At 38.6% G+C, this 26934-nt stretch overlaps 5 protein-coding genes across 6 annotated transcripts; 3 read left to right on the forward strand and 2 right to left on the reverse strand.

Annotated features, from left to right (window-relative positions):
- Window positions 1-1222: 1222 nt before the first annotated feature.
- Window positions 1223-3796, reverse strand: LOC120264558 (protein NRT1/ PTR FAMILY 4.5-like). Its single transcript, XM_039272381.1, is given in 6 exon segments — window positions 1223-1882; window positions 1884-2384; window positions 2386-2637; window positions 2730-3152; window positions 3228-3445; window positions 3552-3796. Coding segments are annotated over 6 exon segments (1863 nt in total). The 5' UTR covers window positions 3643-3796; the 3' UTR covers window positions 1223-1504.
- A 1866-nt stretch (window positions 3797-5662) lies between these two features.
- LOC120264860 (xyloglucan endotransglucosylase/hydrolase protein 24-like) lies at window positions 5663-6902 on the forward strand. The gene is made up of 3 exons (XM_039272733.1): window positions 5663-5957; window positions 6053-6246; window positions 6335-6902. The coding sequence occupies exons 1-3, from the start codon at window positions 5703-5705 to the stop codon at window positions 6474-6476; spliced, it is 591 nt and encodes a 196-aa protein (XP_039128667.1). The 5' UTR covers window positions 5663-5702; the 3' UTR covers window positions 6477-6902.
- LOC120264859 (peptidyl-prolyl cis-trans isomerase) lies at window positions 6877-9742 on the reverse strand. Of its 2 annotated transcripts, none has more exons than XM_039272731.1 (7): window positions 9578-9742; window positions 9269-9457; window positions 8766-8907; window positions 8588-8676; window positions 8103-8157; window positions 7493-7578; window positions 6877-7209 (listed from the first exon to the last, which is right to left on the reverse strand). In XM_039272731.1, exons 1-7 carry the CDS (start codon window positions 9614-9616, stop codon window positions 7054-7056), a joined length of 756 nt encoding a protein of 251 aa, XP_039128665.1. In that variant the 5' UTR covers window positions 9617-9742; the 3' UTR covers window positions 6877-7053. The 2 variants fall into 2 exon arrangements, with proteins under 2 accessions (XP_039128665.1, XP_039128666.1); XM_039272732.1 differs by having other exon boundaries at window positions 9537-9615.
- A 79-nt stretch (window positions 9743-9821) lies between these two features.
- On the forward strand, window positions 9822-13318 carry LOC120264858. The gene is made up of 3 exons (XM_039272730.1): window positions 9822-10394; window positions 10475-10642; window positions 12874-13318. Exons 1-3 carry the CDS (start codon window positions 9960-9962, stop codon window positions 13078-13080), a joined length of 810 nt encoding a protein of 269 aa, XP_039128664.1. The 5' UTR covers window positions 9822-9959; the 3' UTR covers window positions 13081-13318.
- A 6389-nt stretch (window positions 13319-19707) lies between these two features.
- LOC120264762 (protein phosphatase 2C 32) lies at window positions 19708-26502 on the forward strand. The gene is made up of 4 exons (XM_039272589.1): window positions 19708-22481; window positions 24036-24149; window positions 25561-25825; window positions 26095-26502. Exons 1-4 carry the CDS (start codon window positions 20055-20057, stop codon window positions 26208-26210), a joined length of 2922 nt encoding a protein of 973 aa, XP_039128523.1. The 5' UTR covers window positions 19708-20054; the 3' UTR covers window positions 26211-26502.
- Window positions 26503-26934: the final 432 nt, after the last annotated feature.

The following is a 26934-nucleotide window of genomic DNA, read 5'->3' on the forward strand; positions in this document are numbered from 1 at the left end:
CTCAAAGGTAATTGGCATGGACTCTAAGTAAGGAGTCATGTTGGTAAATCTCTCCCATTAGTTTTAGAGGAAGAGATTTCTGTTAAGAAAATAAAAGTTCAAGACAATGTCCAAGCTCATTGAGAGTGATGGACCAGTTGGAGAAGTGTAAGCCAGAATGTACACATTGTATGCAATCTGTGAGCAGGTTGTGTGGTTGATCTTATTCTCTTGGTTTGGAGGGGGAGATTGTTAGGTAGCAAGCTGCTACTAGGTCCAACCCATGGTCAGATGGTTTTGTTGACTTGTCCAAGTCATTGGGGGTATTTTTGGGTTTTCACTAGAGGGCTCTTTAACACCCACTTCCCTTTCGTTTTTACCAAGGGGTGAAAGGAAAAGAAGAGGATCAGTTGGCTGAAAAGGGAGAACAAAAGAAAACAAGGAGAAGAAGAAGATTGACTCCTTGGAATGATGTTTTGATTGATTCATCTTCAAGGAGATTTGGTAAGCTCTTGCTAGAGTGTTCACTGAGCATGTTTGCTCAGTTTGTTTTGTTTTTCTTCTTGTAATTGTGATCTTAAGTTAGGGCATCAACTTGAGATTGATTGTGTAATTTGTTCTCCCTGTTTTCTAGTGAAAATTGCTTGCCGATGCCCCGTGGTTTTTCCCTCGTTTTGTAGGGTTTCCACGTAAAATTGAGTGTGTTTTCTTTTGCTTGTTTACTTGGTTGTGAGTGTGTAACTTTCATTTTCCTCTAAGTGTGATCCGATCAGAATTGTTTTCTCCCCGTCAGACCGGACTGCTGGCCGATTCCCGGTTCTACCGGTCCGACCGGCCGATCTGGTCCGGGTTTCAAAACATTGGTTCTAATAGCCGGCGGAGCAAACATTCCTGGAAATACTGATCTTCTGTTCTAATAACCGGTGGAGCAAACTGTTGTTATTTGACTAAGTCCGGCAAAGTCATGCATTTGTTGGTAACCATATATATATCTATGTTGGGAATGATGGATAGGATAATATATAGTCCCACATCGAATATCTAACTAGTAAGGGACCGAAGCTACATATGAAATTGTGGGGGCAAAAAATATCACGAAAAAACTTAAAAATAAATAGAATTTAGAGATGTCTTTACCGCAGTTATTAAAATTATGGTGTCTCTACACTATTGATTATGGTGACCAATTCTGAATTCTTCATTTTCTGATATTTTTTATTTTGCACATATATAATAACCTTGCTATTATTAAATAAACCAATCACTTGAGGAAAGTGGTGGTGATCATTAATACATCCAGTAGTAGTACCCACCAAAATCAACATTTTATCTAGCTCATATATATGCCTTTATTTTTTTATCATTCTGAGAAAGAGGATCGACACCTTTATCTATAGCATACTAGTGAGTTCATCTTTGGTTCGAGAGGTAGCTAGCCTGACTACTAGCGCCCTTATTACTATCAAGAGTCAAGACACAACCTAATAATTAAATACATGCCCAAATATATAGTGGTGAACAGTAATCATGGCCTGATGAGTTCTCTAGTCTCCAAGGTCATGGGTGAGTACATACTAACAGAAGAAGGTGCCGGAGATGGATAGATAGCCACTGTTGAATGCGTGGCGCTCAGTTCTATCTTAGTACCATGTTCATCACAACGATCATATCCACCAACAATAATAGTACTAGTATCCATGTCCTTCCTGTACTTGTACCATTTGGCACACAACAAGTAGAGCACAAAATTAAGACAACTAAGTATAGCTAAGAACCAATAGAAGAGGTCCAACCGATTCTTATTAAGGTCTATCCCATATAGCCATCCATGGCCGGTGGTTGTCCCTTTGGCCGTGACCGAGTTCACCACTCGCACGAGGACTGTGCTGAGGAAGTAGCCCAAAGGAAAGAGAGAGCCAAGAGAATGAAGTGGAGAGCGAGCGCAAACCCGATGGTGCCTCGCTGTAGAAGAAGTCCATGAGCCCAACCAACGTGAACATGTCAGCGATGCCGAACACCCCGTACTGGAATGACAACCAAAATAGGCTGATGCGCTTGCCGGTGTTGTTAAACGCGTCTCTTCGCTTCACCTCTATCAGAGCACCAATGGCCATGGAGATGGCCGAGAGGACAAGCCCAACACCCACCCTTTGCAGGGTCGTGATCCCATTTGGATGCCGTGTGAAGCGACGGGCGAATGGGATGAAGATGAACTCATAGACAGGGACTAGAGCTGACATGAAGATGAGAGGTATAACTGGAATGGAGGCAGCTGGGACTTTAAAAGAACCCAGATGGAGGTCCATTATGTTCCCTTGTTGCACCGTGAAGGTTTGTAGCTGGGCCAAGCATGTGTTCATGAGGATGGTGCTGCCCAGGATGGGCAGCATCCTTATTATAATCTTTCAGTTCTTCAACCTGACTCACTGTGCATACTCTCCATGGGTCTAATTGCAATGTTGAGCTTCTTGGCAGGATTATTGCCGCCTTGTCTAAGCATCTGAATTGTGTTGAATGAAGGATGATCTCTTCATCTTCAGCTTTGTTGTTGTTGTTGTTGTTGCTGCTAATGCTGCTGCTGCTGATATATTGCTGGTGCAGCTCATCTGGGTTCTCCGGCAAACTCAACTTCCTGTTCCTGATGGCAGCCACCATAACCTACACCATGCAATCCAAATATTATGGACATGATGATGTTTCATTAATTTTTATTTGCATATATATATATATATATGTGTGCGTATGTATACCTGAAAAAGTCTGATTAGGGGGCTGTCTTTGACTATCCTGACTCTGTAGAATGGTTTGCCTGCAGTGATGATGCAGAAGCCAAGGAAGGCGCATATCATGCCAATGAGGAAACCAAGAGCCCAGCTTCTCTCTGTGCTGACCCAAACGATGACCGTGACTCCAAGCGTCGCACCCAGTGTGATGCTCATCAGTAACCAGTTGAAGAAGCTGGCCACGGCCTTTCTTTCCTTTGGGTTGTTCTTATCAAACTGATCACCTCCCAGTGCAGGATAAGACCCTCTAATCCCTCCAAAACCCAACGCTAATAGAGACAAACTCAAGTAGAATATGGCAGCTTTTTTCCCCTCTAGTTTGCACGTAAGGCACTGTCCAGGTGGTCGGAGACTTGGCCTGTGAGCTTGGATTATAGCCAGTATATAGCCCTGTTTAATTATAAGATAATTTGTTTATAATTCATTCTGGATGATCATGATCTGAATTTTTTTATTATTTAGTACCAATATCTCGAAGCATGCAAAGAGTAGCACAGTGTTGAGCCTGGTAAGGTATGTGTCGGCGATGAAACCTCCAACAAGGGTGAGCAAGAAGGTTGATCCCAAAAAGTTAGTGAGTGTTGTTGCAGAGTCTGCAAGATTGAAGTGCATTACCAGCAAGAAGTAGAGCACCATGCTGACCATGTTTGCCACGAAGCCTATGTTCTCAAGCCCCGTCATAACTGCAAATCATATTCAACATGCATGCATTAGCGCATAATGAAATGGAACATAATATATTGTCATTTGTTGCTTAATTAAAGTCTCTAAATATGGTACTCTGCTTACAAAATATGAACATGGTGGCTCTGAATCCTCCTTTTCTCAAGCCTTGCTTGGTCTCATTGGTTAAGTTGGCTACCCCCTCCACTTCAGCCATTAACGGGTGTGTGTATATATATTTATATATGTGTGTGTGTGTGTTCCCGTGCTTAGGAACGTAGCGGAGTTACAGACACAGTTGATGAGAGAAAGAGAACATGAAAAGCATTCAGCAAGAGCATGTGTGTATCTTAGTTGCAGAAACAGGGATAATTGAGTGTACTGTGGAGGATGGGAAGGTTGGAAGTTTTGTATATATAATGCTCACTGGCTGAGTTCAGCCGGCAGAATGAATTTTCTATTTGTTTTATTCTATTAATTCACTCATCCAGGCCAAAACTTTAAGTTAAATAATATGTGCAAAATAAACAATGAATGGGAGTAGGTATTTTAATTCCCACCGCGCCACCCATGAAAGATACCAATAAATTGATAAATGGACTCACTGTGGAGCTCTCATAAAATTCAAACTGAACTATAACGCTTCTTCATTGGAAGAATAGATTGACAATAACAGAGCATGAAATAAGAAAACAGAGTTATTTGATAAACAGATTGATGGACTCATCTTTGTATAAAACTATAACCAGAAGAACAAGTCATTAGCAGGCGACAATAAATCAACATATACAAACAACCAGAAAAGATAAACTTCGCTCCGAAACTAAAGTTTAGGAATGATATTTAATGCAACAAACCAGAACATAGACTTTTCCATTGCAGCCATTTTTATTCAAGTAGCCATTTTTTTGAAAGTTTTTTCTTTTTGTTTTTTGGTTTTCTGCTGCATGCGATGCCTGCTAAAATAGAATCTCTTGATGCCAATATTATTCTCTAGTCCAATGGTGTTAGGCATCCAAAACCTTCAAAAATAATTAATTAGTAATTTTACACTAAAATGTCTAAGATTAGTGCCAAAAGTTAGAGTACTAATGAAAAGGAACTGATGGAATGATGGGCAAATACTGATTTGATGCAACGAAAACAAATGAAACTTAAAACTATGGATTAAGACATATTAATTTTTGAGAGAAATTTATTAGTTGTGCATGTGTCATCCGTAACAAATATGGAGTCAAACACTACAATTCCAAACCAATTATATTTAGCTCAGAAGAACATTTCATCAGCCTGAAACCAGACAAACAATCTCCACATCATCATCCCACACATTCTTGGAAAGATTCTTAATTGAGTTCAATCAATTTGACAATGTCTTCGAATCAATCACATGTTTAAGTTCTATGCACAGTGAATATCTATAATTGTAAAAGTTTAAGTGTAAATACCAGCTATAATGTCAAGATAATATCCTATTTGCCCATTTATTTATCTTTTCTGTGCCTCTTCTGTTGCGTCTTTTCTCAAGCTTCTTCTTCTTTGACTTTGGCTTATTCCTCATCTGTTCACAAGCAATGCTGACACCTTTTTCCACTGAATATACTTTTAATGGAGAGTCAAGGCTTTCATTGACAAAACAAGTGGCCGGACTAGTTCAATGTGTGAAGAATGACTCAAACAAATAACATAACTTTGAAGCTTACATTCCAGCAAATCAAACAAAATTCAGGTCAACATAGAATTGAATTGACAGCAACTATTCAATTACTAAAGTAGCAGAGTAGACTATAGAGTTCTTCTGATTGTAGTCCAACATCCATCTTCCAATGTTGGCAATGCCTTGGCATTTGTCCCTAACTTCATTTTATGCAGACAAGGTCAGGCTAGTTCTCAACTTGCACAACACTGCACGCTTTGGTAAGTGCAGTGCTGCATGAGACTTGTTTTCATAGGGAACTAATATTCAAAAGAATATAGATCTGTGTATTTGCAATGGGATATGCATGACAAGATAAGCATGAATGTATCCATGAGTTACTGATTGAGTAGACTCACAAAATTATTTCCAAAAAAAAAAAGGTTGTGCTATATTCTGGTAGTTCTAACATCTGAGAAGAAGATACGTGTGTGTACCCGCTTATTCTATGCATGCAAACCATGCATGCTATCCCTTTGATAGACTCGTCTGGATCTCTCACATCTATCTACTTACACATATATAAAGCCTTGCTTTGTTTTTAGGACTGCTACAATCCTAATTAGCAGAAAAAAACGAAAATGTCTGTGTCATTCTTTGTGCTTCAGTTGATATCTCTGGTGGTGATTGTGCTAGCAGACTTCAACACAGAGATGAACATAACATGGGGTGATGGCCGTGCAACCATCTCCAACGATGGCCTCAATTTGCACCTGTCCATGGACCAAACCTCTGGCTCTGGTTGCAATTCCAAAGCTACTTATCTCTATGGAAGGTTTGATGTGCAGATGCAACTCATCAAGGGTGACTCTGCTGGCACTGTCACAACATTCTATGTCTCTATTTCAACCTTCTTTCATTCTCTAGTTCTTTCAGATTTCTCAGAAAACAAAAGCTGAAAATACATGCATATAAATATATGGTTATGCAGCTTTCTTCAGACCAAGCAGCTCATGATGAAGTGGACATGGAGTTCCTGGGCAATCTTGATGGAAAGCCTTACACATTGAGCACCAATGTCTACACCAAAGGGAAGGGACGCAGAGAACAAAAGTTCCACCTCTGGTTTGATCCAACTGCAGACTTTCACCACTACGCCATTCTCTGGACCCCTACACAGATCATGTATGCATGTTTTGAGAGTCTTCATCGGTCATAGCGGCATCAGTATTAATACTTCAATTCTCTAATATTATCTGTTTCTGGTTTTTAGATTATTCGTTGATGGAATACCAGTTAGAGGTTTTGCAAGAGGCACAGCACAGCTGCCTTATGTCGACAAGGCCATGACACTGCACACGACCCTGTGGGATGGATCAAGCTGGGCAACCGATGGCGGGAAAGAGAAAAGTTGACTGGGAGCAAAGCTCCATTCAATGCGTATTATCGGAACCTGAAAATACAAGCTTGTTTCCCCACTGCCAATGGTAGTTTTACTTGTGGAAATGATGCAGCTTCATGGATAGCTCAAAATCTCACAGCTGCGGAGGTGGCCTTCATGGATAAAGCTCGTGGCACATTCATGACATACAACTACTGCACCGACCCCACGAACAAGGGCAACAGTACTGTACAAAATGAATGCTCAAGGGAACTCTAATAACATCCTGCCTGACAATATTGCTCTATTGCTCTTCTACTAACTGCAGAATAAGCGCAAGGAGATCTTGTTATATGTATATATATATACATGCTCTTGTACATCCTCATTACTGAAATCAAAGAACAATTGATGATTATTAATGAATGGCACTCTGCAAAAGAGAAACTGTATTTGAGAATCAACTGTCACTTGTTTAATCAGAATCCAATACAACCGCGTCATCTGATGAGAGTCAACATTCCACGTGATAAAACCACTTCTCCAGGACAACCAGGAATAAAGGCAAATTTGAATATGAATAACAGAAATCACAAAGAGGATCACGCCAGTCAGCAATCCAGAGGCAATTCACCACAATTGATGATCCGACAGGGCAAACGCGGTACATCTGATCTACTTGTTTCTTGCTGCTCGAGCTTCTGGACCACATCCATCCCTTCGACAACATGTCCAAACACTACATGGCGATTATTTAACCATGGGGTCTGTTTGTAGACATTCAACATTAGCACAAAGAACAGAGTTGAGTGCATAAAATTATATAGGAACAGAGGATATACATAACCATAGTTTTATTTAGGGGTAAAAGAAAATTAACAAAAAAGTTCATTTATCATAAAGCAATTTTCTGAATGCTGGGAGAATGGCATCATAATAAATTTGCAACTAGTCAAGGAATATATTATGTTATTATGTATCACACACAAAAACATACTTCACGCATCCATATTAGGTCTCATGACTCAAAAGTTAAGGGGGAAAATTTACCTTCACAGTGCAGATGAAGAACTGGCTTCCATTGGTGTCAGGTCCAGCATTTGCCATGCTCAGGACTCCTGGGCTGACATGCTTCACTGTAAGATTAAATTCCAAGAGTTGGTTTTGCAGGAAAAAAAATTTCAAATTACGACACAAACAGTCCAATAATTTTGAATATTCAAGGGAGATGGCTAATTGATCAACAATCCTTACAAGTGAAATTTTGTAGCTCTGATGAGGAAGCAAAGGAAAAGACTGCAATAGACAATCCTCACTGTAATTACATGGTGTGGATTATATAATCCTCCCAACATGCCATTTCATTTTAGAAGAGAATTCACATTCTACTAGTTCTCCATAAATCTAAACATGCACAGGGCATAAACGAGATGCAAAGGCTTTTTGAAAGAGGCATTCATAGAGCACGAAAGAACTATAAATAATGAGAAGAAACAGAGTTTCGTGAGACAAAGTATAAAGCCTTTGAAGAGAAAAAAGCAGCCTGCTATTTACTACTGTAAGTAAGTATGCACAAGAACAAATCTAATGCCACTGATAGAAGAAGACATTTTTGGCCAGAGCATTTGCAGCCAACAAGATTGTGACCTGAAGTACTTACAACTGAAATCTTCATCTGCAAATTTAGAGCCATAAATACTCCTTCCTCCAGTTCCCTGTAACCAGCTAGAAATATTTATTCTAAGGCAAAAGTAACCTTTCAAGTTTTCTTTTGGAACATTTGAGTTTATGATAAAAAGGCCTTGCCTAATAAAATTTTATTGTCTCAAAATTTCCATACCATGATGAGAACTTGACTTGAAAGAGTCAAAGTGAGTTGCTGTGTAATTCTCATGAACAAGTAATTAATATTATACTTTTCAGATCACATGAAAGCAGATTGAGAATGATAAACTAACATAAGTAATGATGATTGAGCAGCATTCCCTTTCATTTCTTCACACAACACGACCTCAAACAACAGCATGGTAAATGTGATAAAGCACAGGAATGAGACTGTAGGTTTCAGGACAGATTTATCACTCATAAATATTTTGCTAAAGGGCTATGGCATTAAAGACCAGCAAAAAGGAAATAAAATCTCACATTTCCTCGTTCAAAATCTCCACCTTGGATCATGAAATCCTTTATTATGCGGTGAAAAGAGGATCCTTTATAGCCAAACCCCTTCTCACCTATGAGTGTAGAAGCATGCAGATGAAAAAAGATGAGACTTTCGCAACAATCAAATATGAATATCAAGCTAGTCCCCGAAATGGCATACCAGTGCACAGGGCCCGGAAGTTCTCAACAGTGAGAGGAACGACCTCTCCAAAGAGGCCCAATACAATTCTTCCGACGGGCTCTCCCCCAATTTCCACATCAAAGAAGCATCTGTTGGTCACCTTTGCTTGCAGCTCGAGAACCTGAGGCCAGCAGAAATTAGTTTATTGGAATGAAACAAATGATCATGATAAACAGAAAACACGGCAATCAGGCCATCAGCATTGGCAACTAGATGAAAATAATCAAGATGAAAAGGTGATGTAGGAGTCCCTCTTCTAAGCATAGACGGCCTAAAGACAACAAAATGTAGATAAAACAGAGAGAAAGATGCCACCTTTATTGATTCATGAGGTGTTGAATCCAAATTTGGATTATAAATCTTGAAAATTGCCACTAGAAAAGAATAGTCATGATGGCAAGGTGCAGTGCCAATCAAAACAGACAGAATGCTTGTCGTAAAAACTGAAAAAGCCAGTATAGAATGGGCCACGGACAACTTACTTGCTTCTCGGCGGCCGAACAGACAACCCTGCAGGGTTTAACAGAAGGGATTCCGGAGGGCAAGCGCGTGCGAAAGCACAATGACTTAGTCCGTCCGCTGAGACTTCCAAGAGATGCCGGGGCTCTCAAAGGAGCAGCGAGACATGAAGATGGGGTCTTGCCGGCTTTGCGGAGTCCCAAGCTACTACCCTACAGAGAGGAAACACTGCTAATAATGTTATATATATATATATATATAGAGAGAGAGAGAGAGAGAGAGAGAGAGAGCCATTATCATTAGTCCCACTGAGGTGAAGGTGAGAGACTGGCCTGAATAGCCGCTATCGCCGTCGAAAGAGAGGAAGCCATTGTTTGGTGAACTTTTGTGGAGCGACAGTAATCCTATTCTAGATAAATAGTAAAACTAATACAATTTATACATTAATTATAAATATCATCCATTGGTTTTTCCGTCAGCTCTTCAAAATCTCAGCCTTTTATTATTTTATTTCTTTTTTTCTGTTTGTAAAACTATATATAAGTATTTAAAATGAAATTTTTATTAATTGAGAAAATGAAATAGAATCCAATGAGTGAAGAAGTAGGCTGGGTCGGATTGGGTCGGGTTCAATGAAGACGGGTTGAACCAGGAAAGCTGAAGAAAAATCAAAACAAATGGGCAAAAACGAAGGCGATGGAGGAGCTGTAGAAGATGCGAATGCAGTCGTTAGCACCAGTCCAGTTCTATCAGCCTTTGCTCGCCATCCATGGCGTCCCCCGCCCCTTCTTCTTCTTCTTCTTCTCTACATCTCCCGTCACCACCAAGCTTCACCTAATCTCTCCCCCTCCTCTTCTAACTCCCTTAAGATTCTCGCTCTCGGACTCGCAAGACCAGGTCGAGCAGCAGCGGCAGGAGGAGGAGGAGAGTATCTCTAGCTGTGAAGATGATGGGGCTGGATTCCAGATTGAGATTGAGAAGCCCGGGAAGAAGAACCGACGAAGAATCAAAGCTTGTGTCCGGGTGAATGCGGATCTGGAGACATTGTGGAGTGTCCTCACGGATTATGAGGGCCTGGCCGACTTCATCTCCAGCCTTGCCGTCAGCCAGTTGGTCGACAAAAGAGATAAATTTGCCCGGCTTTATCAGGTTGCCTTCATGCCTTCAACTTCTCGCTAAAGTATGCTTCTTTCTTGTTGCTTGGATGATATAGGACCCTATATCATCAGGTAGGCCAGCAGGACCTGCCGTTTGGGCTCAAATTCAATGCTAAAGGAGTACTGGATTGCTACGAGGGGGACCTTGAGACGAGCTCCGGTGGGAGGAGAAGAGATATCCAGTTCAATATGGTTGAAGGCGACTTCCAGACTTTCCAGGGCAGCTGGTCCATTGAGCAGGTGCGACCTTTTCATTTTTTTCTTGCTACTACTGCGTTTATTTTTCAGTAATTCATAAATTGTTTTCGCTCATTGAGAATTGAGACTGGAGATTCGCAACAAGTATGCTGAGATTGATCAGCGGATTGCATGTTTAGAGCCAAACACTTCTAATGAACAAAATTGGATCTTGAACCTCATTGCAAAGGTTCAGCCCTGATCTAGATGGAATTCTTAGATTCTCCAAACTTAAGCCTTTGCGTGTTATGAGGGCTTACTTGGAATGGTTATGTAGTGTCAAATGACTGGGTAGCTGTAAGGCATTAATCAACAACCACCGTAAGTTGCATACTTGACTGAGGTTCTTTTATCACAAGCCTTTCATTTGTCACCACCATAAGTGGGCATACTTGACTGAGGTTCTTTTATGTAGTTGACTATTATTAACAAAGCCTAACCTCTTCCGGAACTTATCTGAACCTTGATTTTGATCCTTGACTGTAATTAATAGTCTTTTATTCTAATCGAAGGCTACTCTCGAACTCTTGAACTCCCACACAGAAATTATCTATCACTGAATCCCTTTTACAACTTGGTTGATGATTATCCACTGTTCTCATTTTGGTTGAGAAGAACTGATTACTCAGTTTGCCTTCTTCTTGCTTTCACATCATAGAGTAAAGTGAGCTGAATATCTTTCTTTCAGAACTCTTTATCACTTTTGAAATTTATCTCTAGTAATTTGAATTGGGTTTGCATTCATGGTAAGCACTTTTCTGATGTAGAAACAGTTATGAGATGGTGATTCCTTCAAGTATGGGGACAATTGCATTCCAGGGCAGTGTACTTTTTAGGGAAGAGCTCAGAGAGCTGATAGGGCAGTGTACTTTTGACAAAGTGGAAGCTTGACACTTATGTGGTTCAGTTTGAGCCACACTTGTCTTTGTGCGTCTTGCTGTTCTAGTGAATCCATCTCGAGTTTCATTGATTTATCATCTGGCACTTGGCGTAGGCCAAGTGCAAACTTTCACCAATTGCTAAAGTTTCAAGAGGAAAACTTTTTCATATAACTTGCTTCCAACTGTATGGTACTGATAGAGATGGAAATGCTTAGGGGTGGGATGCCTAATGGAGTAACTGTTATTTATGCATTCCTCACCTCGCTGCCAATACTGCTTCGCATCCTTATTTGGTGGGTCAGCATGTTCCAGTACTATCCATTCACTTCTGTATGGGCAATTATGACATACTCGTCAGAGACGCTGTAGTTGCTTTTGAAACACATGACATCTTTGTCCTACTCTTTTTACTGTGCTACTTGGTTGGAATCTTCAATGGCTATTTGCCTTTTATCTTGGACCAAATAAAGCGCATGTTACATTTCTTACTCTTTCTATGCTTCCAGTTTATGGGTTGAACTAATTAGGAGACCATTCTTGTTGTCATATCCTTTTTTTAAATTGAGAGATAAGTGATGAGTTGAGAGATGCAACAAGCAAATGGCTTGATCAAGTCAGATTCCTTTTTGAATGATTGACTCAAATAGAAAATGCATCACTGCCTTCTATTGATTCTCAAATATAAGTTTATACACCTTGCTATATCAGGTCTGATAGTTGTAGTCATGAATTTATGTCATTTTCCATAGGAGATACCAATACTTACTAAACGTGTTATTGATTAAGAATTTATTTATTATGATTATATTTTTGAAACATTATTATATTCAATCAAGATCCAATTGCATAGGATCAGCTGTATTGGAGAAGAAGTAAAATGGAGAATGTAACTAGGAAGATTTCATTGAATAGGGCATTAGAAATGTGAGGTTTGCTTGCAGGATTAAGCAGTTGATCCTGCCTCTATTGATCCCTTCTACATTATTGCAGAATAGTTGGATTTCATGGGGCTTTAAGAAGGATTCAGGTTGAGACTGTGGATCTGTTCTAAGTAATCTTCAAGTATAGAAAAAAGTAGAAATGCCTTGCTTATGAAGTGGGAATCCCATTGTTTTTATATTTTAAAACCTGTGGGTATCATATTCTGAATTTTGACTATATTTGATTCCACTTGTTACTTGCATTCTGCGCGCGCCTATGTTCTATTCTTGTGAGAATAGAGAAACGAATATCCTTGTTTTGTCTGTGAAAAAGAAAAAAGTAAACAATATACATACTTACTCTGATTTTGTTGATTTTGTACATGAAAAAAAAAACAATAGAAACTGATTAGATTGTATGTTCAACATGCAGATGTCTAATGATATGGATGAAGATGAAACCAGTTTAGCACAACGAGAGTACAAGACCACCCTGTCATATATTGTGGAATTAGAACCAAAACTGTGGCTACCTGTGCGCCTAATTGAAGGAATGTTGAGCACTGAAATCAAAGTCAACCTTCTGTGTATTCGAGAAGAAGCTGAAAGAGTCCAGAGAACAGAGAAACGCACTTCATAAATAGTTGACTAATCGCCCATTGTTTTATGTATGTGATCTGTCACATTTGTCACAAAATTCCCAAGCTAAGTGAGGTAAGGATAAGAAAGCAACAAAACATGATTACAAGACAAAGTTGGCTGGCTTATTGTGGTAGTTGTAGCCATGGCGGTGATTTTGTGAATATTTTATTGTAGCACAAAAATGGTTAATGGGTCTTGATTGCCTGAATCCAAATTTCCAAGTTCTTTATATTAGATGAGTAGAGCACTAGTTCCACTGATTAATTAATATGGTTCTTGGTACATGGCATGGGTTTGCCTTGCCTGTTGATTTTTGTTGAATGGGTTTACATGGGAATTGGGAGGACATGTGTTGCTTTCATGATGAATGTCATAAATTGTGTGTGTTTGAACTGATAAGTAGCCAATCAGAGAGACGTTGGCAAGTCTATGTATGACAAAAGGCAACAGTGGATTCCTTTCTTTCTGTTGAGTTAGGCCCCATTCCCTTCTCATTATCCTCAAGCTTGATTTTCCCCCTTTGTCTGATTGAGAATGGTGGTCACCACTGATTGGGTGGTAGGTCCGGTCAAAATCTTTGATTTGATCTGACAATTGCCTGCCACTTTGCTATCTTTTTACTTGAAGTCTCCATTTGTATGTATGTATGATTCTATGAATGAATTGAGTGAGTGAATGAATGAATTTCAACTCTAATTAGTATTTTGTGTTCTTTTTACTTTGCAGAAAGGCAAGAAGCTTCTTTATGTCCTGTCTATCCTACTCAGAAGCTCATACAACTCATATATTTAAATAGTTAAATTCATTGTTTTATTTATAATGTCTCTTAATTTGTGCAAACTGCAAAGCTTGTCCTTGTCATCAAATTGATAAATTGATCCCAGGCCTTTATAATTCAAACATGTTGATAAGTGATTATGGGCTCTAATCACTAATTATTCTCTTTGGATGGGGAATTGACAGAGTAGCAGTTTGCTTTGATTTTGTTATATCTAAAAGCTCTGTTTCATTTCTGAAAAAGAAAACAAAAGAAAAACAAAGAAAAAAGAGAGAGAAGAAAAAAGAAGAGAAAGGAACAAAGCCTTGTATTTCATGTTTCTAATCCATCATTAATCTCTTGTGGGAAAAAGGAAAGAAAGAAGCTGAAACCTGCTGGTTTTATGGCATGATCTGATGGTCCCCTCCCCTTTCAATGGGATTCTAATTTAATGACTCTGTTAATAGAGCTGGAAAGCCACAAAAATAGTCATCACCTGTCAACCATGATGATGATGATGATGATAAATAAGAGTGTGTTATTTTATCCTATTCAAATTGGTTGAATTGAAATGAAGAATTGGGTGATGGATTGGTTTTTGGTTTTACAAGATCTTCTACTACTAAAATAGTCTAATAATACTATTACTACTTTTTCTTCTCATCCATGATCCATCTTTAACAAATTGAATTGATTTCAATGGTGGGGACTTGAGACAAGATGACAAGTGCACCTGCTCTGACTCAACCCTCAACTATTACAAACATATATATTCAATCCTCCAACCAACCAACCAATATCACAAAGATTAAATTGAATAATTAAACTGTTGCAGTTGAGTTTTCCACCTAATCCATCTCCCCAATTTCTTCACAATTGCACACATTGATAAAAATCAACCTCTCAAAGTCCAAACTTTATTTATTTTATTTTCTCAAAGGTGTTTGATGGATTGAGAGTGATGTGTCCAGACCAGAGATAAGCTTTGACAAAATGGTATAATAAAAACAATTCCAGATCAAAATTAATCTTAATCTTAATAATAATAATAAATCATGTAATTAATTAATTAATTAGCAGCATGAAAGAATGAGCCGGCTCTCTCTTTCAACGTTGACATTTTGAAGTCCCTGCCTGACAGAGTCCCAAAACATCAACGCATAGGGCCCCCCAACCTCAAATACATTTATTACTTATTAGTCTTTATTGCCTTACGTGGCTGCATGTGTTTCCATCAACCATTTAATTTTGTGATATAATTATTAATTACCACTCTCCTCAATTCAGATTCCAGACTGCTTGCTTGCTAGTGGTTCTTATTATTTCTTCTTCTCTATGTTCTGTTTTTTTCAATGAAGAAAATTAATATCATACCAATAAGGCAAAACAAATACAAATCATCATTGATTGCCTTGTATGTGTGTGCATGGTCCCATTATTATGAATTGAGTTGAGTTGAAGATGAGTAATAACACCAGCACAAGCTCTCATATGAGTTAAGTTAATAATGATATGATAGAGTTTTTCATAAATTCTTTTGATTAATAATAACACTAAAAAAATTCCTGATTCTCTTCTAATTTGAATCACAAAAATTTGTAAAATATGAGTTCTAAAACACTCAAAATACATATGCCAGCGCATATGTGTCTTGATGGTTAGTAACAAAGGCATTTATAATTTTCTTTTTTAAAGAAGTTGATAAACTATTGCTTCATTAAAAATTAAGAGAACAGGTACAAAAAGACCAATCAACAATCACATGAAAAATAAATAAATAATAGAGTATAATAATTCAAACAAACGATAAGGTTCACTAAAAGTGGAAAAAAAGATCTGAATACAGAGAAAGCATTTTCTTAAGGTGCGACTGAATAAAAAGAGTCCACTACTACAAGAGATATATCTATCTATCACAATTGATAAGTCACACAATATCTTTTTATGGTTCTTTAAGATGGAAAGTATGATCATGATTTGTGCTAATATACAAATTATCTAGTTAGGAGAAGTTGGTAGATTTTCTTGGAAAGAATTACAATATTTTAAAATTAATAATTAAAAATCAATAATTGTTTCATAAATCATTATGAATATTCTTCAAATAGTATATTTTTATTATAATTTTTTTAATGAATTATTGCATCCTTTTCATTCTTGTTTTTAAATAATTTAAAAAGTATATAATTTTGTCAAATACATAATCCTCATTACAATGAGTCATGTGATAGTTATAAAGTTATTATGCAGAGAATATATGTTTGTTGAAAACCAAGGCCGTCTAGAAATTTCAAGTAAAACGTTGGTAGGTAAGTTGTAAGGTCATGTGGCCACGAGGCAAGCTCTTGTCTCCATGTAACTGTGCACGTGATTTGAGTCCATTGAGTTCCAAGAGTCCAAACTCCAAACTCCAAACTCCAAACTCCAAACTAGGCTGGCCAGGCCAGCCACCATTATATATATATATATATATATCAATAAAGAGAAATGAAAAAGAAGAAGCAGGTGAAAAGATAGAGATGAGAGAAAAAGAGAGTAATAAAAAGAGTTTCTCTGGACTGGTGTAAACTTTGAGCCTGGTTATTTCTCATCACTCAACCAACAGGGCCTCTTGTTACTACTGATTGAAATGAAAGGCAAAGGCAAAGGCAAAGGCAAAGGCAAACCAAATGGCAAATGGCAAGTGGCATGGAATCAAATTAACTTCTTTTTACAGACATTGAGGTTCTCTTCTCAGCTCAGTCAGTCTGGCTCTTCTTTTAAATTGAACTTGGTGTACTGCTGTTCTTCTGCTCTTTGGGTTTCAGTGTCAAAAGTATTAACAATTAAAACCCTCACAAAAGTCTCATCTCACACTTATCCTGACAAGAATTATTAGATTCAAAGCAACTTAATTAAACCAAACCCTCCCTTATCTAATTACATTCTTTGCTTTGCTTCCAAGTTATTGTACTATAGCTACAGTACTCTGTTGAGACTTGAGAGGAAAAAGCACACACTTTGATCATTAATTAGCACCATACAAATTTTAATTTCTTAATTAAGATTTAAGACCGGCTAGTTGGGCGGGCGACTTCTGTTCTGATCATGCATGTTGTTGTTAAATTAGATGGTAGTATGTGTGTGACGTTAGTCTCTAAATTAACAAATATAAATATACATGTGTGTATGGATATTAAATAAATGGCATGGTGTTTTGTCTTGGCGCCTTTGGAAATTTGCTCCTTGATGCAAGAAAATTAATAATAATTAAAGATTGGGGTTGTCTTGGGGACTGAGAAGATGACCTTGCCAGTCAAACTGTGAGTTGGGAGCTTGTGGAGTTGGTCTTTGCATGAGGGCCCCCCACTACCCCTCAATTTTCATATTTCATGCATGCCTATGTATGCATCAATTTCATGCATGTGTGTATATATGTGTTCATATATCATCCATACAATATTTAACAATAAACACACAACAGCAGAATTCACATTAGAAATTTAGAATAGAATTGGAAAGCATTGCACTGTTAACAATCAATCAATCTATCTATCTATCTATCTATATAACTGCATGCACATGTGAACCATGAAACAAATTTATTAGCAAAGAATCAACATTGTTGAATATTGAGTCCAAGCAAGTGGCCGGGTGGCATTAATTTCTTGAGGTCTTCCTTGTGTGTTCTCACTTCTCTCACTTCACCATCCACATGTTTTCTGTGCGTCATAACAAAAAAAACCGCATCTTCTCCGACATTCATGGACACTATCACAGTGCAATTTACCTACTTAATTAATTAATTAATTACTGTACATTTGATTTCATTCTTACACACACACCACACAGATATATAATATATATACATATATAGTTAGATAGATGGAAACATAAGAAACTTATTGCTCTTTTTTCTTCATGTCTGCATGGTTGATAAGAATCCAGAAAGGAAGGACCCATTGCCAGCTTTCCAGGTCTCACATATGGGTAGAGAGTCAGAGACAGTGTCCACAGTACACGGCATTTGCACTTTGAGGCTAGCTATCTATCTATCTATCTATCTCTAGCTATCTTTGGCCATGCAAGCCACAGAGAGAGAGAGACACACACACACACACACACACACACAGAGTTAGTGAGTGAGTGAGGAGTGAGTGAGTGAGTGAGAGAGAGAGAAAAAGAGTGAATGTGTGGTAGTACTAGTGAAGGATGTATCTATCAGCCATCCATATCCATCAAACAGAGCAGTTTCCAGGCTACATTTGGTGAGGGAATCTCAACTCTACAAACAGAGCCAGGCTCGAGATTCAATGTGGACTTAACTTGCGGAGATTCGTTGCTACTTCTCAACCAGACTCACACTTCACATGCTGCCATTTTCAAGTTTTAACTCAAAAATACAGTATATAATATATATAGATACATGCATATGCATATATGTGGTGTTCTAACTATGCACATACGTACGTAGAACCAGGTCATGTTTCCTTCCTATTGGGGTTCACTGTTTTTGTCTCTTGTGAGACAAATGTAAGTGAGTGGACAATATTCCAATGTGAGAGAGGTTTAGATGGAACATAAATGGATGAATGAACAGAAGAAGGATGTTTTTAATGGCTACTTGAAAGTTGCTCACTAACGTACAAAAAGTTTGAATATTTTTCTTTATTATCTTCCTATCTATATGTATATTATTAATTTATTATTATGTGTTATCCTAACATTAATTGGGGGAAAAGAGGAACTAATAATGTTTCATCTCTTTGTGGGCATTATGATGATGATGATGATGATGATGATAGTATTGGCATGATGATATATATGATGATGGTGATGGATGGGTGCATTAGGAGGGCAGCTACTTTGTTTTGGTCTTTAGTTTTGGTTTTTTTTTTCCCCTCACTAGTTCAAATAAATATATTAATAAAAAAAATATTAAAATAAAACAAATAAATTTGACCATTGGAAGGGGGTTGATGCCCAAGTAGCACCACCAAATCCAATCATTCAAAAATAAAGAAAAGGAGGAGTAGCAGCAAAGAAGTCCTCCATTGTAATTATTTTAATCAATTTAATAAAAAATAATAATAATAAATAGAACTTTCAACTCTTTCTCTTTCTTTCTTTCTTTCTTTCTCACACAGAGCACAACACAGCACAACACAGCACAACACACAACACCAAACACATAGCAAAGCTAAACACACAGATTTTAATAGTTTCTTTTTACCCTCCCAAACCATTTGAAAACCCCAAGAAAGAAAGAGACCCTCCTCCCCCACAGTCCCACAAGGCCATCCATCATCAACCCAAACAACAAACCAAGCCTCTCTTCATCTCCACCAGTCACTGCTGTTCATCCCTCAGATCATAACAAAACAACAAGAAACCCAAAAAAAAAACCTCTCCATTTCATAAATCCATACATCCTTTCATACATAAATCCATTCATTCCTCAGCTTTCACTTTCCCTCCTTCAATCAACATCCCACTTCTCCTACTCCTCATCTGGCCAACACAGCCCAGCCTTCTCATCTTTCCTTATTTATTTATTTTTTTGTATATGTTTTGGGTTTAAATTTATTTTCATGCATCTCTTGTTTGTCCTTGCTGGATGTAATTTTCTCATCTTCCCATCTGTGTTGTGTTGTGTTGTGTTGTGTTGGTCCTATTATTGTCATTGATTTTATTCCCATGCCTAGTCAAACTCCTGCATGCTTCCTCCCTCTCACTCTTCTTCCTCTTCTTCTTATTAGGGCTTTTTTTAGATCTGTTCTTCTCTTTTGCTTGATCCACTTGTTCATATGCTTCTTTGCTGCTTTGCCTCTTCTCAAGCTTTGAGACCTTGCTTGCCTGACTGCCCTCTTCTCTCCACAACTCTTTTATATATATATATATATATATATATTTTCACTTGTATGTTGTTTATATGTTAGACTGAATTAAATTGTGTTGTTGTTGTTGTTGTTGTTACTGTTGTTGTTACTGTTGTTGCTGCTGCCGCTGCTTAGATGATGCAAAGGATTTATAAGGTTGAGGGGTGGTTGTTGATTGGGGGTTGGGAAGTTTCTACTTGTGCTTGTGATTGTGACGAGGCTGTTCCTTGTGAGGTTGATGCTGCTACGGCTGCTGCCTATGATACAGTGCAGCAGGGTTCATCCATTGTGGTAAAGCTGTGATTTTGCCGGCGCTGCAATGCTTTTCTTTCTGGTTGTGTGGTGAACGGAGGGGGTATGGGCAACAGCACTTCTCGAGTCGTGGGGTGCTTCGCCCCCTTTGGCAATGGCAAGGATGGGGTCAATCTTGAGTTTTTGGAGCCCCTGGATGAAGGTCTCGGCCATTCCTTCTGTTATGTCAGGCCTGTTATCTTTGATTCTCCGGCCATCACCCCTTCCAACTCCGAAAGGTTCACACTTGATTCCAGTACCTTTGATTCCGAGACGCATAGTGGTGGTTCCTTCAGGCACGACTTTGCCGTAGCCGAAGACTCTTCGTCTGCTTGCTTGCAGTTGCAGAGACCCAATAAGAACTTCTCTGAGACCACCTTCAAGACTATCTCGGGGGCATCCGTCAGTGCTAATGCATCCACTGCTCGCACCGTCAACCCAAGTGTGCTTTCCTCCGGTGACGCTCAGGAACCTGCCGCTTCGTTTGAGAGCACGTCTTCATTTGCCGCCATTCCCTTGCAGCCGGTGCCGCGCGGGTCTGGACCTCTCAATAGTTTCATGTCTGGTCCCCTGGAGAGAGGGTTTGCTTCGGGTCCTCTGGAAAGAGGTGGTGTGGGATTCATGTCAGGGCCTTTGGATAAGGGGGTTTTCATGTCTGGACCTCTGGATAGCACAGACAGAAGTAACTTCTCTGCTCCGCTCGCTTACAGCCGGCGAGCTGGTGGTCTTGGACGTCTTGTCCGGAGCATGAGCAGACCCATGAGAAATGCATTGACTCGGACGTTCACCAGGCGCTTACCAGGTCCTGGCTGGGTGCAGCGCTTCTTCCTGCATCCTATGACAAAGTTTGTTTGGCACCCCAAGGAAGCAAAATTTCGGGCTGAAGCTCCCCGGAATTGTGCTGAGGTTGGGCCTTCTGAGCCTGAGTACAGTAATACCCGCAACTTGCAATGGGCTCATGGCAAGGCTGGGGAAGACAGAGTTCATGTTGTTCTCTCTGAGGAGCAAGGCTGGCTTTTCGTGGGGATATATGATGGTTTCAGTGGCCCTGACGCACCGGATTTCCTTATGGCTAATCTTTACAAGGCTATTGATAAAGAATTACAAGGACTGCTTTGGGACTATGAAGATAATCCTGAAAAGAGCACGCCCGCATCAGGCATTCTTCAAACTGAGGTCAGTGTGGATCATTCTAACCCTCCAGATGAGGACACAATTACCTCTAGTTCCAACATTGATGGTTTGGAAAAGGATTCTGTTAATTGTCAATCATCAAAGGAGAATTTGGAGAACCAATTCAATGGACGAGTTATAGGTTCTTCTTCCACAGAAGATAGTTGTACAGAGACATCTGCAATTGACAAGGGTTCACAGTGCGACTCTGTAAAAGATAATGAGATAGTTGAAGACAAAGATGGGATGGCCACCACCGATCTGTTGATAAAAGCTACAAATGTTAGTGAAGATAGCAGCTCAAACGTGAGTGATAGGAAAGTAGACATCCCCACTGTCACTAATCTTCCTATCCCAGATGGTTCATCAAGCAAATTGCCAAGGCAATACAAGAAAAGCAAACGCCTCTATGAGCTCCTTCAGATGGAGCTATTGGAAGAGCATGATTTGAAGGATTCTATGTCAGTCTCTGAGTTTGGTAGCAGAAGAATGAGTTCAAGTGATTTGCAGTCAAATGCCAGTGAAGACATATGTGTCAGAGAAACCTTGACTACCGCAGAACTTGTCTCAAGCTCTGCAAGCATCCGAGGAGAAGATTCCGGTCGCATGGATGAGGTTGGCAGAACAAGAGACAATGAGGGTGTGCTTGGGGAGGACTCCAAAGAATCTAGGCTCCCGACAGGGCCTTCTTTTTCTGTTTCAGGACACAAGCAGATGATTAGGAGATCACTAATCGGATCAAGGCTAAGAAAGATGTATAGGAAGCAGAAATCATTGCGCAAAAAGCTCTTTCCGTGGAGTTATGATTGGCACAGAGATCAATGTCATGTAGATGAGAAAGTGGCCAACGCAACAGCGGTAATTAGAAGGTGCAAGTCAGGACCTGTGGATCATGATGCAGTCCTTAAAGCAATGTCACGAGCACTTGAATCTATAGAGGACGCGTACATGGAAATGGTTGAAAGCTCACTTGATAAAAACCCAGAGCTTGCATTGATGGGCTCATGCGTTCTTGTGATGCTGATGAAGGATCAAGATGTGTATGTCATGAACCTTGGTGACAGTCGTGTTATATTGGCACAAGATAGGCTAAGTGATCGTTATATTGGTTCAAATCTTGTGAAAGATGATTCAAGGCAGAGAAACAGGCCGAGGGAGTCAGTTGTTCGTGTTGAGCTTGACAGAATCTCCGAGGAGTCTCCAATACATAATCTCAATACCCAAGTCTGCAAAACCAACAAAAACAGAGAGATCTCCATTTGCAGATTGAAGATGAGGGCTGTTCAGCTGACCACTGATCATAGTACTAACATCCAAGAGGTAAGTAGTGTTGACATCATACTCTATTTTTTTCCTGAACTTTGCATGAAATCTTGAGGCCATAAATGATACTGTAACAATCTGGATTGCATGATGATACATAAGTGAACTCTTATTGTTGGCCGGAATTACCTATCTTTCTTGTCAGGATGAGTACTTGAGTTGTATTCTTACAGTTCTACATTTACTCTAACTTGCTTGTGCTAAAATAAGGAAATATTTTTCACTTTGTACTTGAAGCTATTGCATATGTTGTTTATGCTTCTTTTGTTGCACTTTCAACGCCAATGTAGGGTGAAAATCCTTCTCCATATAATTTTTGGATGGCGAGGTTCTCCTTTTGCAAGATCAAATTCAATTTATTTGCTTCTGTTTGCTACCACCTTGGCACTATATCTTTTTCATGTCTATGCTTTCCCAAGAGTGGAGGCATTTTTCTGGACCCTGATTTGGACCATCTTAAAATACGTGACACTTGGCATTTTTCATTGATTGTGCGATGGTGCAGTCTTGTACTCTTTGCACATGCTAGTTCCAAATAAACTTTCACTTTTAGAATGATGAAATTGGGATGTTATTGGTCTTCAAAAAGTATGCATTCCACTTCATAAAGAATGCTCCTCTTCAGGATGAGGTAGTTCATGAATCCTGTTATAGCAGTTAAAGGAAAATCCTTTTTGATGCCAGGTCTTTCTGTATGGCCTTCTGACTGTGGGTATTCTTTGACAACAAAGTACTAATCATATATTAGATCCATTATTTAGGATCTGTATAAAATTATAGCTTTAACTAAAATGGTAGAAGCAAATGGTGTTAACATGACTGATAACTCTTGATGAAGTTAATTTATCATGTAGTATGGCTGAGTAGATGGTTTACGCATTGACATGTTTGTTTTGTGGTGAACGAATTAATGGATTATGTGTGGCCAACTGAGAAAAGTGGAATTCATCACATCCTTATATTGTACTGTTTCTAGACATGCAAACAATCCTACATTTAGATACGGATTTTAGATCAAGCTTCTTTGACACATTTAATATGTTTCTAGGAAATGATGCCAAAATATGGTGCAATTCCATCGTCACTTTCCACCTTAGAATACTCTTTATACCAGAATTTGAGCCCAGATTTATTTCATAGAGAGGCCAAATGACCCACAATCATTATTCTTTATTGCTATGTGTGCTGGTGATTAATGTTTATTTAGATTAGTATTTGTGCCTCAACTGACTGTACTTGGTATGTTTTTCTAGATGCTGTAGTTAGGGCATATACCTAGCTTTCTGACTCATGCAATACCAGATTAACGACAAAGAGAAATTATTCAAGTATGTTGTACGTGGAAGTTATTAAAGTTCAAATACTGAATATTTTGTATCCAAACAAATCATCTTGAAGTTCACTTATTAGATGGAGTTCCTCTTTTGATTTATGTTTGTGTTAATAGTAGATTGTTTTGTTATAAATAGCACCTTCAGTGTTCCACTATGAGAGGTAGCTTTTTATTTTATTTTTTGGACCTTCATCTAACCCTTTTGGCTGATTCTGCAGGAAGTTTTGAGGATAAGGGCAGAACATGTTGATGATATTCAAGCTGTCTTCAACGAAAGAGTAAAAGGGCAGTTGAAGGTTACAAGAGCATTTGGTGCGGGGTTTCTAAAAAAGGTCAGCTTCCAAAACTCACCATTTTCTTTTCTTCATTAGGATCTCTCATCTGTTTTTCTTTCCAATTATGTGCTATGTGTCTATCTAATAAAACACTTATTTCTGGATGTCAGTGTGTCTCTATGTTTCACGTAGCTTTAAGTTGTGTACTCTGGCTGTTGCTGGATGTCAATGTGTATGCATATTGGCCATGTACCTAATGAACTCTGTCATCTTAATATTAGGTCAAACCTTTGTCACATCCATTATATTCTTTACATGGATTCAGTGCATATGACATATGGGGCCAACCTATTTATGGTTCTACCTGAAAAAACACAAAATGCACTTGTTGCTCATCCCTACTTAACTCTAATGATCATAGCAAACATGACAAGTTTAAAAGGAATTTGCCATCTTCTAATTGTGCCAGAAGGCAATGAGCGCCCTTGAAGTTGGCAACTTGTTAGTGGGCATAATGGAAAATTATATTTTGTGTTTTGACCCACTAGCTATTATGAATTGCCACCTGCCCCACCTCTGCAAAGGCTGGCAAGGAGAATGTAGTTGATTATTTTGGGAGAGGAAGTGATTGCCAATGCAAGCTTGATAATTTTAAAGGAAAAAAATAAGATGCTGGAAGGTGAACTGAGATGTATGATACAATAAAAGATTGGAATCTTTTTTTTTTCCAATGTCCAGTTGTGTGGCACATGAGAGAAGTAGATAATTCTATTTTCATGTGTTGCTTTTTTGCATCCAAAGACTGATTATTGCTCTGGATGGCTGAGGAATTGATGAACACCATAAAAAGTGGACTTCCTTTTGGATGCTCTAAGCAGAATGCAGATTTATTTAGACAACTCTTTTTTTTTTTTGGATTCCTTAATCACTAGTGTTCCAATTTTTTATGCAAACTGCGATTAAGTTTGTGGAATATTAGTGATTGTACCAGAGTAGGTGTTCATAATTGAATGTGTATATCTGCTCAAATTTTTTTTCCCCTCTAGTTTGTGTTCGAAGGTGATGAGTTGAGTTTCCATTGCTAAAGCATAATTATTTTTATTTTTTGTTATATTCTGATTCAGCAGCCTTATTTCTAAAATTATTGTTATTCCTCTCATTGTTCTTCATAATTTATGCAATATGGAAATGAAGAGCCCATTTCTTTTGAAAGCAATTCAATGTTTTTGAGTATTATTGTGAGCTCTAGATAGGTATCTGTTGCTTCATGTGTAAAAGGTTAGGTTAAACGAGATCATGTTTATGGTTCCTTCCAAATGGAAGCATGAATGAATGAGAAAACATGGTTTGTTCGGTGTATGGTATGTGGACCAGACTAATGTACAAGCGTCCAGGGTGTGTTCCATTTTGTATGACCAGATCTCTTGCTAAGCTGTGTTTCTTACATACCAAGTACTTGTGTTCACAGCCCAAGTTCAATGAAGCACTGCTGGAGATGTTTCGGATTGACTACATTGGAAGCTCACCATATGTTAGCTGTGTACCTTCTGTTGTCCATCACCGACTGTGCTCAAGTGATCGGTTTCTGGTCCTTTCTTCTGATGGGCTGTACCAGTATTTCAGCAATGAAGAAGTTGTTTCACATGTTGCCTGGTTTATGGAGAATGTACCTGAAGGGGATCCGGCACAATACCTGATTGCTGAGCTACTTTTTCGAGCAGCTAAAAAGAATGGTCAGTATATACCCGCGGCTTAATCAAACTCTAACATACCATATATACTTTTTTTAATTGATATTGATTATACACAAATGAATGTACTGATAGATGATGGCTGTACTGCATTAGTATGTCCTTTTCAAGATGTCCACATTGTATTGCTGGTTTTATGTGATAGTTTTGGCACGCAACCCGCATTCCATTGCTTTTGTGACCAGTATAAAGTACTCCATTATGTGAAGTTAACATGGTGTTTTTTTTTTGTTTTCATTTCATCGATGCAGGAATGGATTTCCATGAGTTGCTTGACATTCCTCACGGTGATCGGCGGAAGTATCATGATGATGTATCAGTGATGGTGATTTCCCTGGAAGGAAGGATTTGGAGATCATCCGGTTGATTCTTTTGATATTATTGTGGGTCTCGGTCTTTTGTATCTCTGTCAAAGTTACAATTTTTTTCCTGATGGAAAGCATTCTTCTTTTTCTTTATTTTTCTTTTGTCTTCTCAATAGGCACTTCTTTTGAGCTCTTTTTTGCCTTGCTGCGGCATCTGCTTATAAACATCTACTGTGCCTCTTTACTCTCTCTCTCTCTCTCTCTCCCTCATGGGATGGTGCATGTGCCACCATGAGGCTTTGAGTTACTTCTTCCTGGGACACAATATATAGATTGAGGTTTAGATTGAGTTTTTTTATTTTTTTATATTTTTTTATGGAACCTGAAAAGAAACTTTAATTCAGAATATCTTCTTGCTCTGTTATGTCACACAACATATCCTTGGATAATCAGTTCTTGCACGAAAAATTCCCTACATTATACATCAATTCATTAGCAGGCTAGGCTAGGCTAGCAGGCTAGAATAGACAACAATTGGTTGACCAGAATCAATCAATTTCTGTATACGCCCAGCCAAAGAATTATGTAAACACATACCTGTGATCATCACTATCCTCGAAAATTTTTAAAAGAAAATAAGGAAACATACAGAGAGAACAGAAACACACGAATAGAGGAACAAAAGGAACAGCCAGCCACATGGATGATTGCTAATTAGCCATATTTAATGTAAATAACTAGAAGAACAATCTTTAACTAGCACAAAAACATCAAGACGTCTGCTTT

The sequence above is a fragment of the Dioscorea cayenensis genome, chromosome 7 (assembly GCF_009730915.1).
Source record: "Dioscorea cayenensis subsp. rotundata cultivar TDr96_F1 chromosome 7, TDr96_F1_v2_PseudoChromosome.rev07_lg8_w22 25.fasta, whole genome shotgun sequence".
In the NCBI taxonomy this organism is placed as follows: Eukaryota; Viridiplantae; Streptophyta; class Magnoliopsida; order Dioscoreales; family Dioscoreaceae; genus Dioscorea; species Dioscorea cayenensis.

What these genes read in the sequence shown, in the direction of transcription:
- LOC120264762 (XM_039272589.1), top strand. Translation starts at nt 20,055, where the DNA reads ATGGGCAACAGCACTTCTCGAGTCGTGGGGTGCTTCGCCCCCTTTGGC. An exon ending in ATAGTACTAACATCCAAGAG is followed by an intron (nt 22,482 to 24,035) that starts GTAAGTAGTGTT and finishes CTGATTCTGCAG; the next exon opens with GAAGTTTTGAGGATAAGGGC. An exon ending in GTGCGGGGTTTCTAAAAAAG is followed by an intron (nt 24,150 to 25,560) that starts GTCAGCTTCCAA and finishes TTGTGTTCACAG; the next exon opens with CCCAAGTTCAATGAAGCACT.
- LOC120264858 (XM_039272730.1), top strand. Translation starts at nt 9,960, where the DNA reads ATGCGAATGCAGTCGTTAGCACCAGTCCAGTTCTATCAGCCTTTGCTC. An exon ending in AATTTGCCCGGCTTTATCAG is followed by an intron (nt 10,395 to 10,474) that starts GTTGCCTTCATG and finishes CTATATCATCAG; the next exon opens with GTAGGCCAGCAGGACCTGCC. An exon ending in GCAGCTGGTCCATTGAGCAG is followed by an intron (nt 10,643 to 12,873) that starts GTGCGACCTTTT and finishes TTCAACATGCAG; the next exon opens with ATGTCTAATGATATGGATGA.
- LOC120264860 (XM_039272733.1), top strand. Translation starts at nt 5,703, where the DNA reads ATGTCTGTGTCATTCTTTGTGCTTCAGTTGATATCTCTGGTGGTGATT. An exon ending in GCACTGTCACAACATTCTAT is followed by an intron (nt 5,958 to 6,052) that starts GTCTCTATTTCA and finishes ATGGTTATGCAG; the next exon opens with CTTTCTTCAGACCAAGCAGC. An exon ending in TGGACCCCTACACAGATCAT is followed by an intron (nt 6,247 to 6,334) that starts GTATGCATGTTT and finishes TCTGGTTTTTAG; the next exon opens with ATTATTCGTTGATGGAATAC.
- LOC120264859 (XM_039272731.1), bottom strand. Translation starts at nt 9,616, where the DNA reads ATGGCTTCCTCTCTTTCGACGGCGATAGCGGCTATTCAG. An exon ending in TGCAGATGAAGATTTCAGTT is followed by an intron (nt 7,579 to 8,102) that starts GTAAGTACTTCA and finishes TTAATCTTACAG; the next exon opens with TGAAGCATGTCAGCCCAGGA. An exon ending in TCTTCATCTGCACTGTGAAG is followed by an intron (nt 7,210 to 7,492) that starts GTAAATTTTCCC and finishes GTCTACAAACAG; the next exon opens with ACCCCATGGTTAAATAATCG.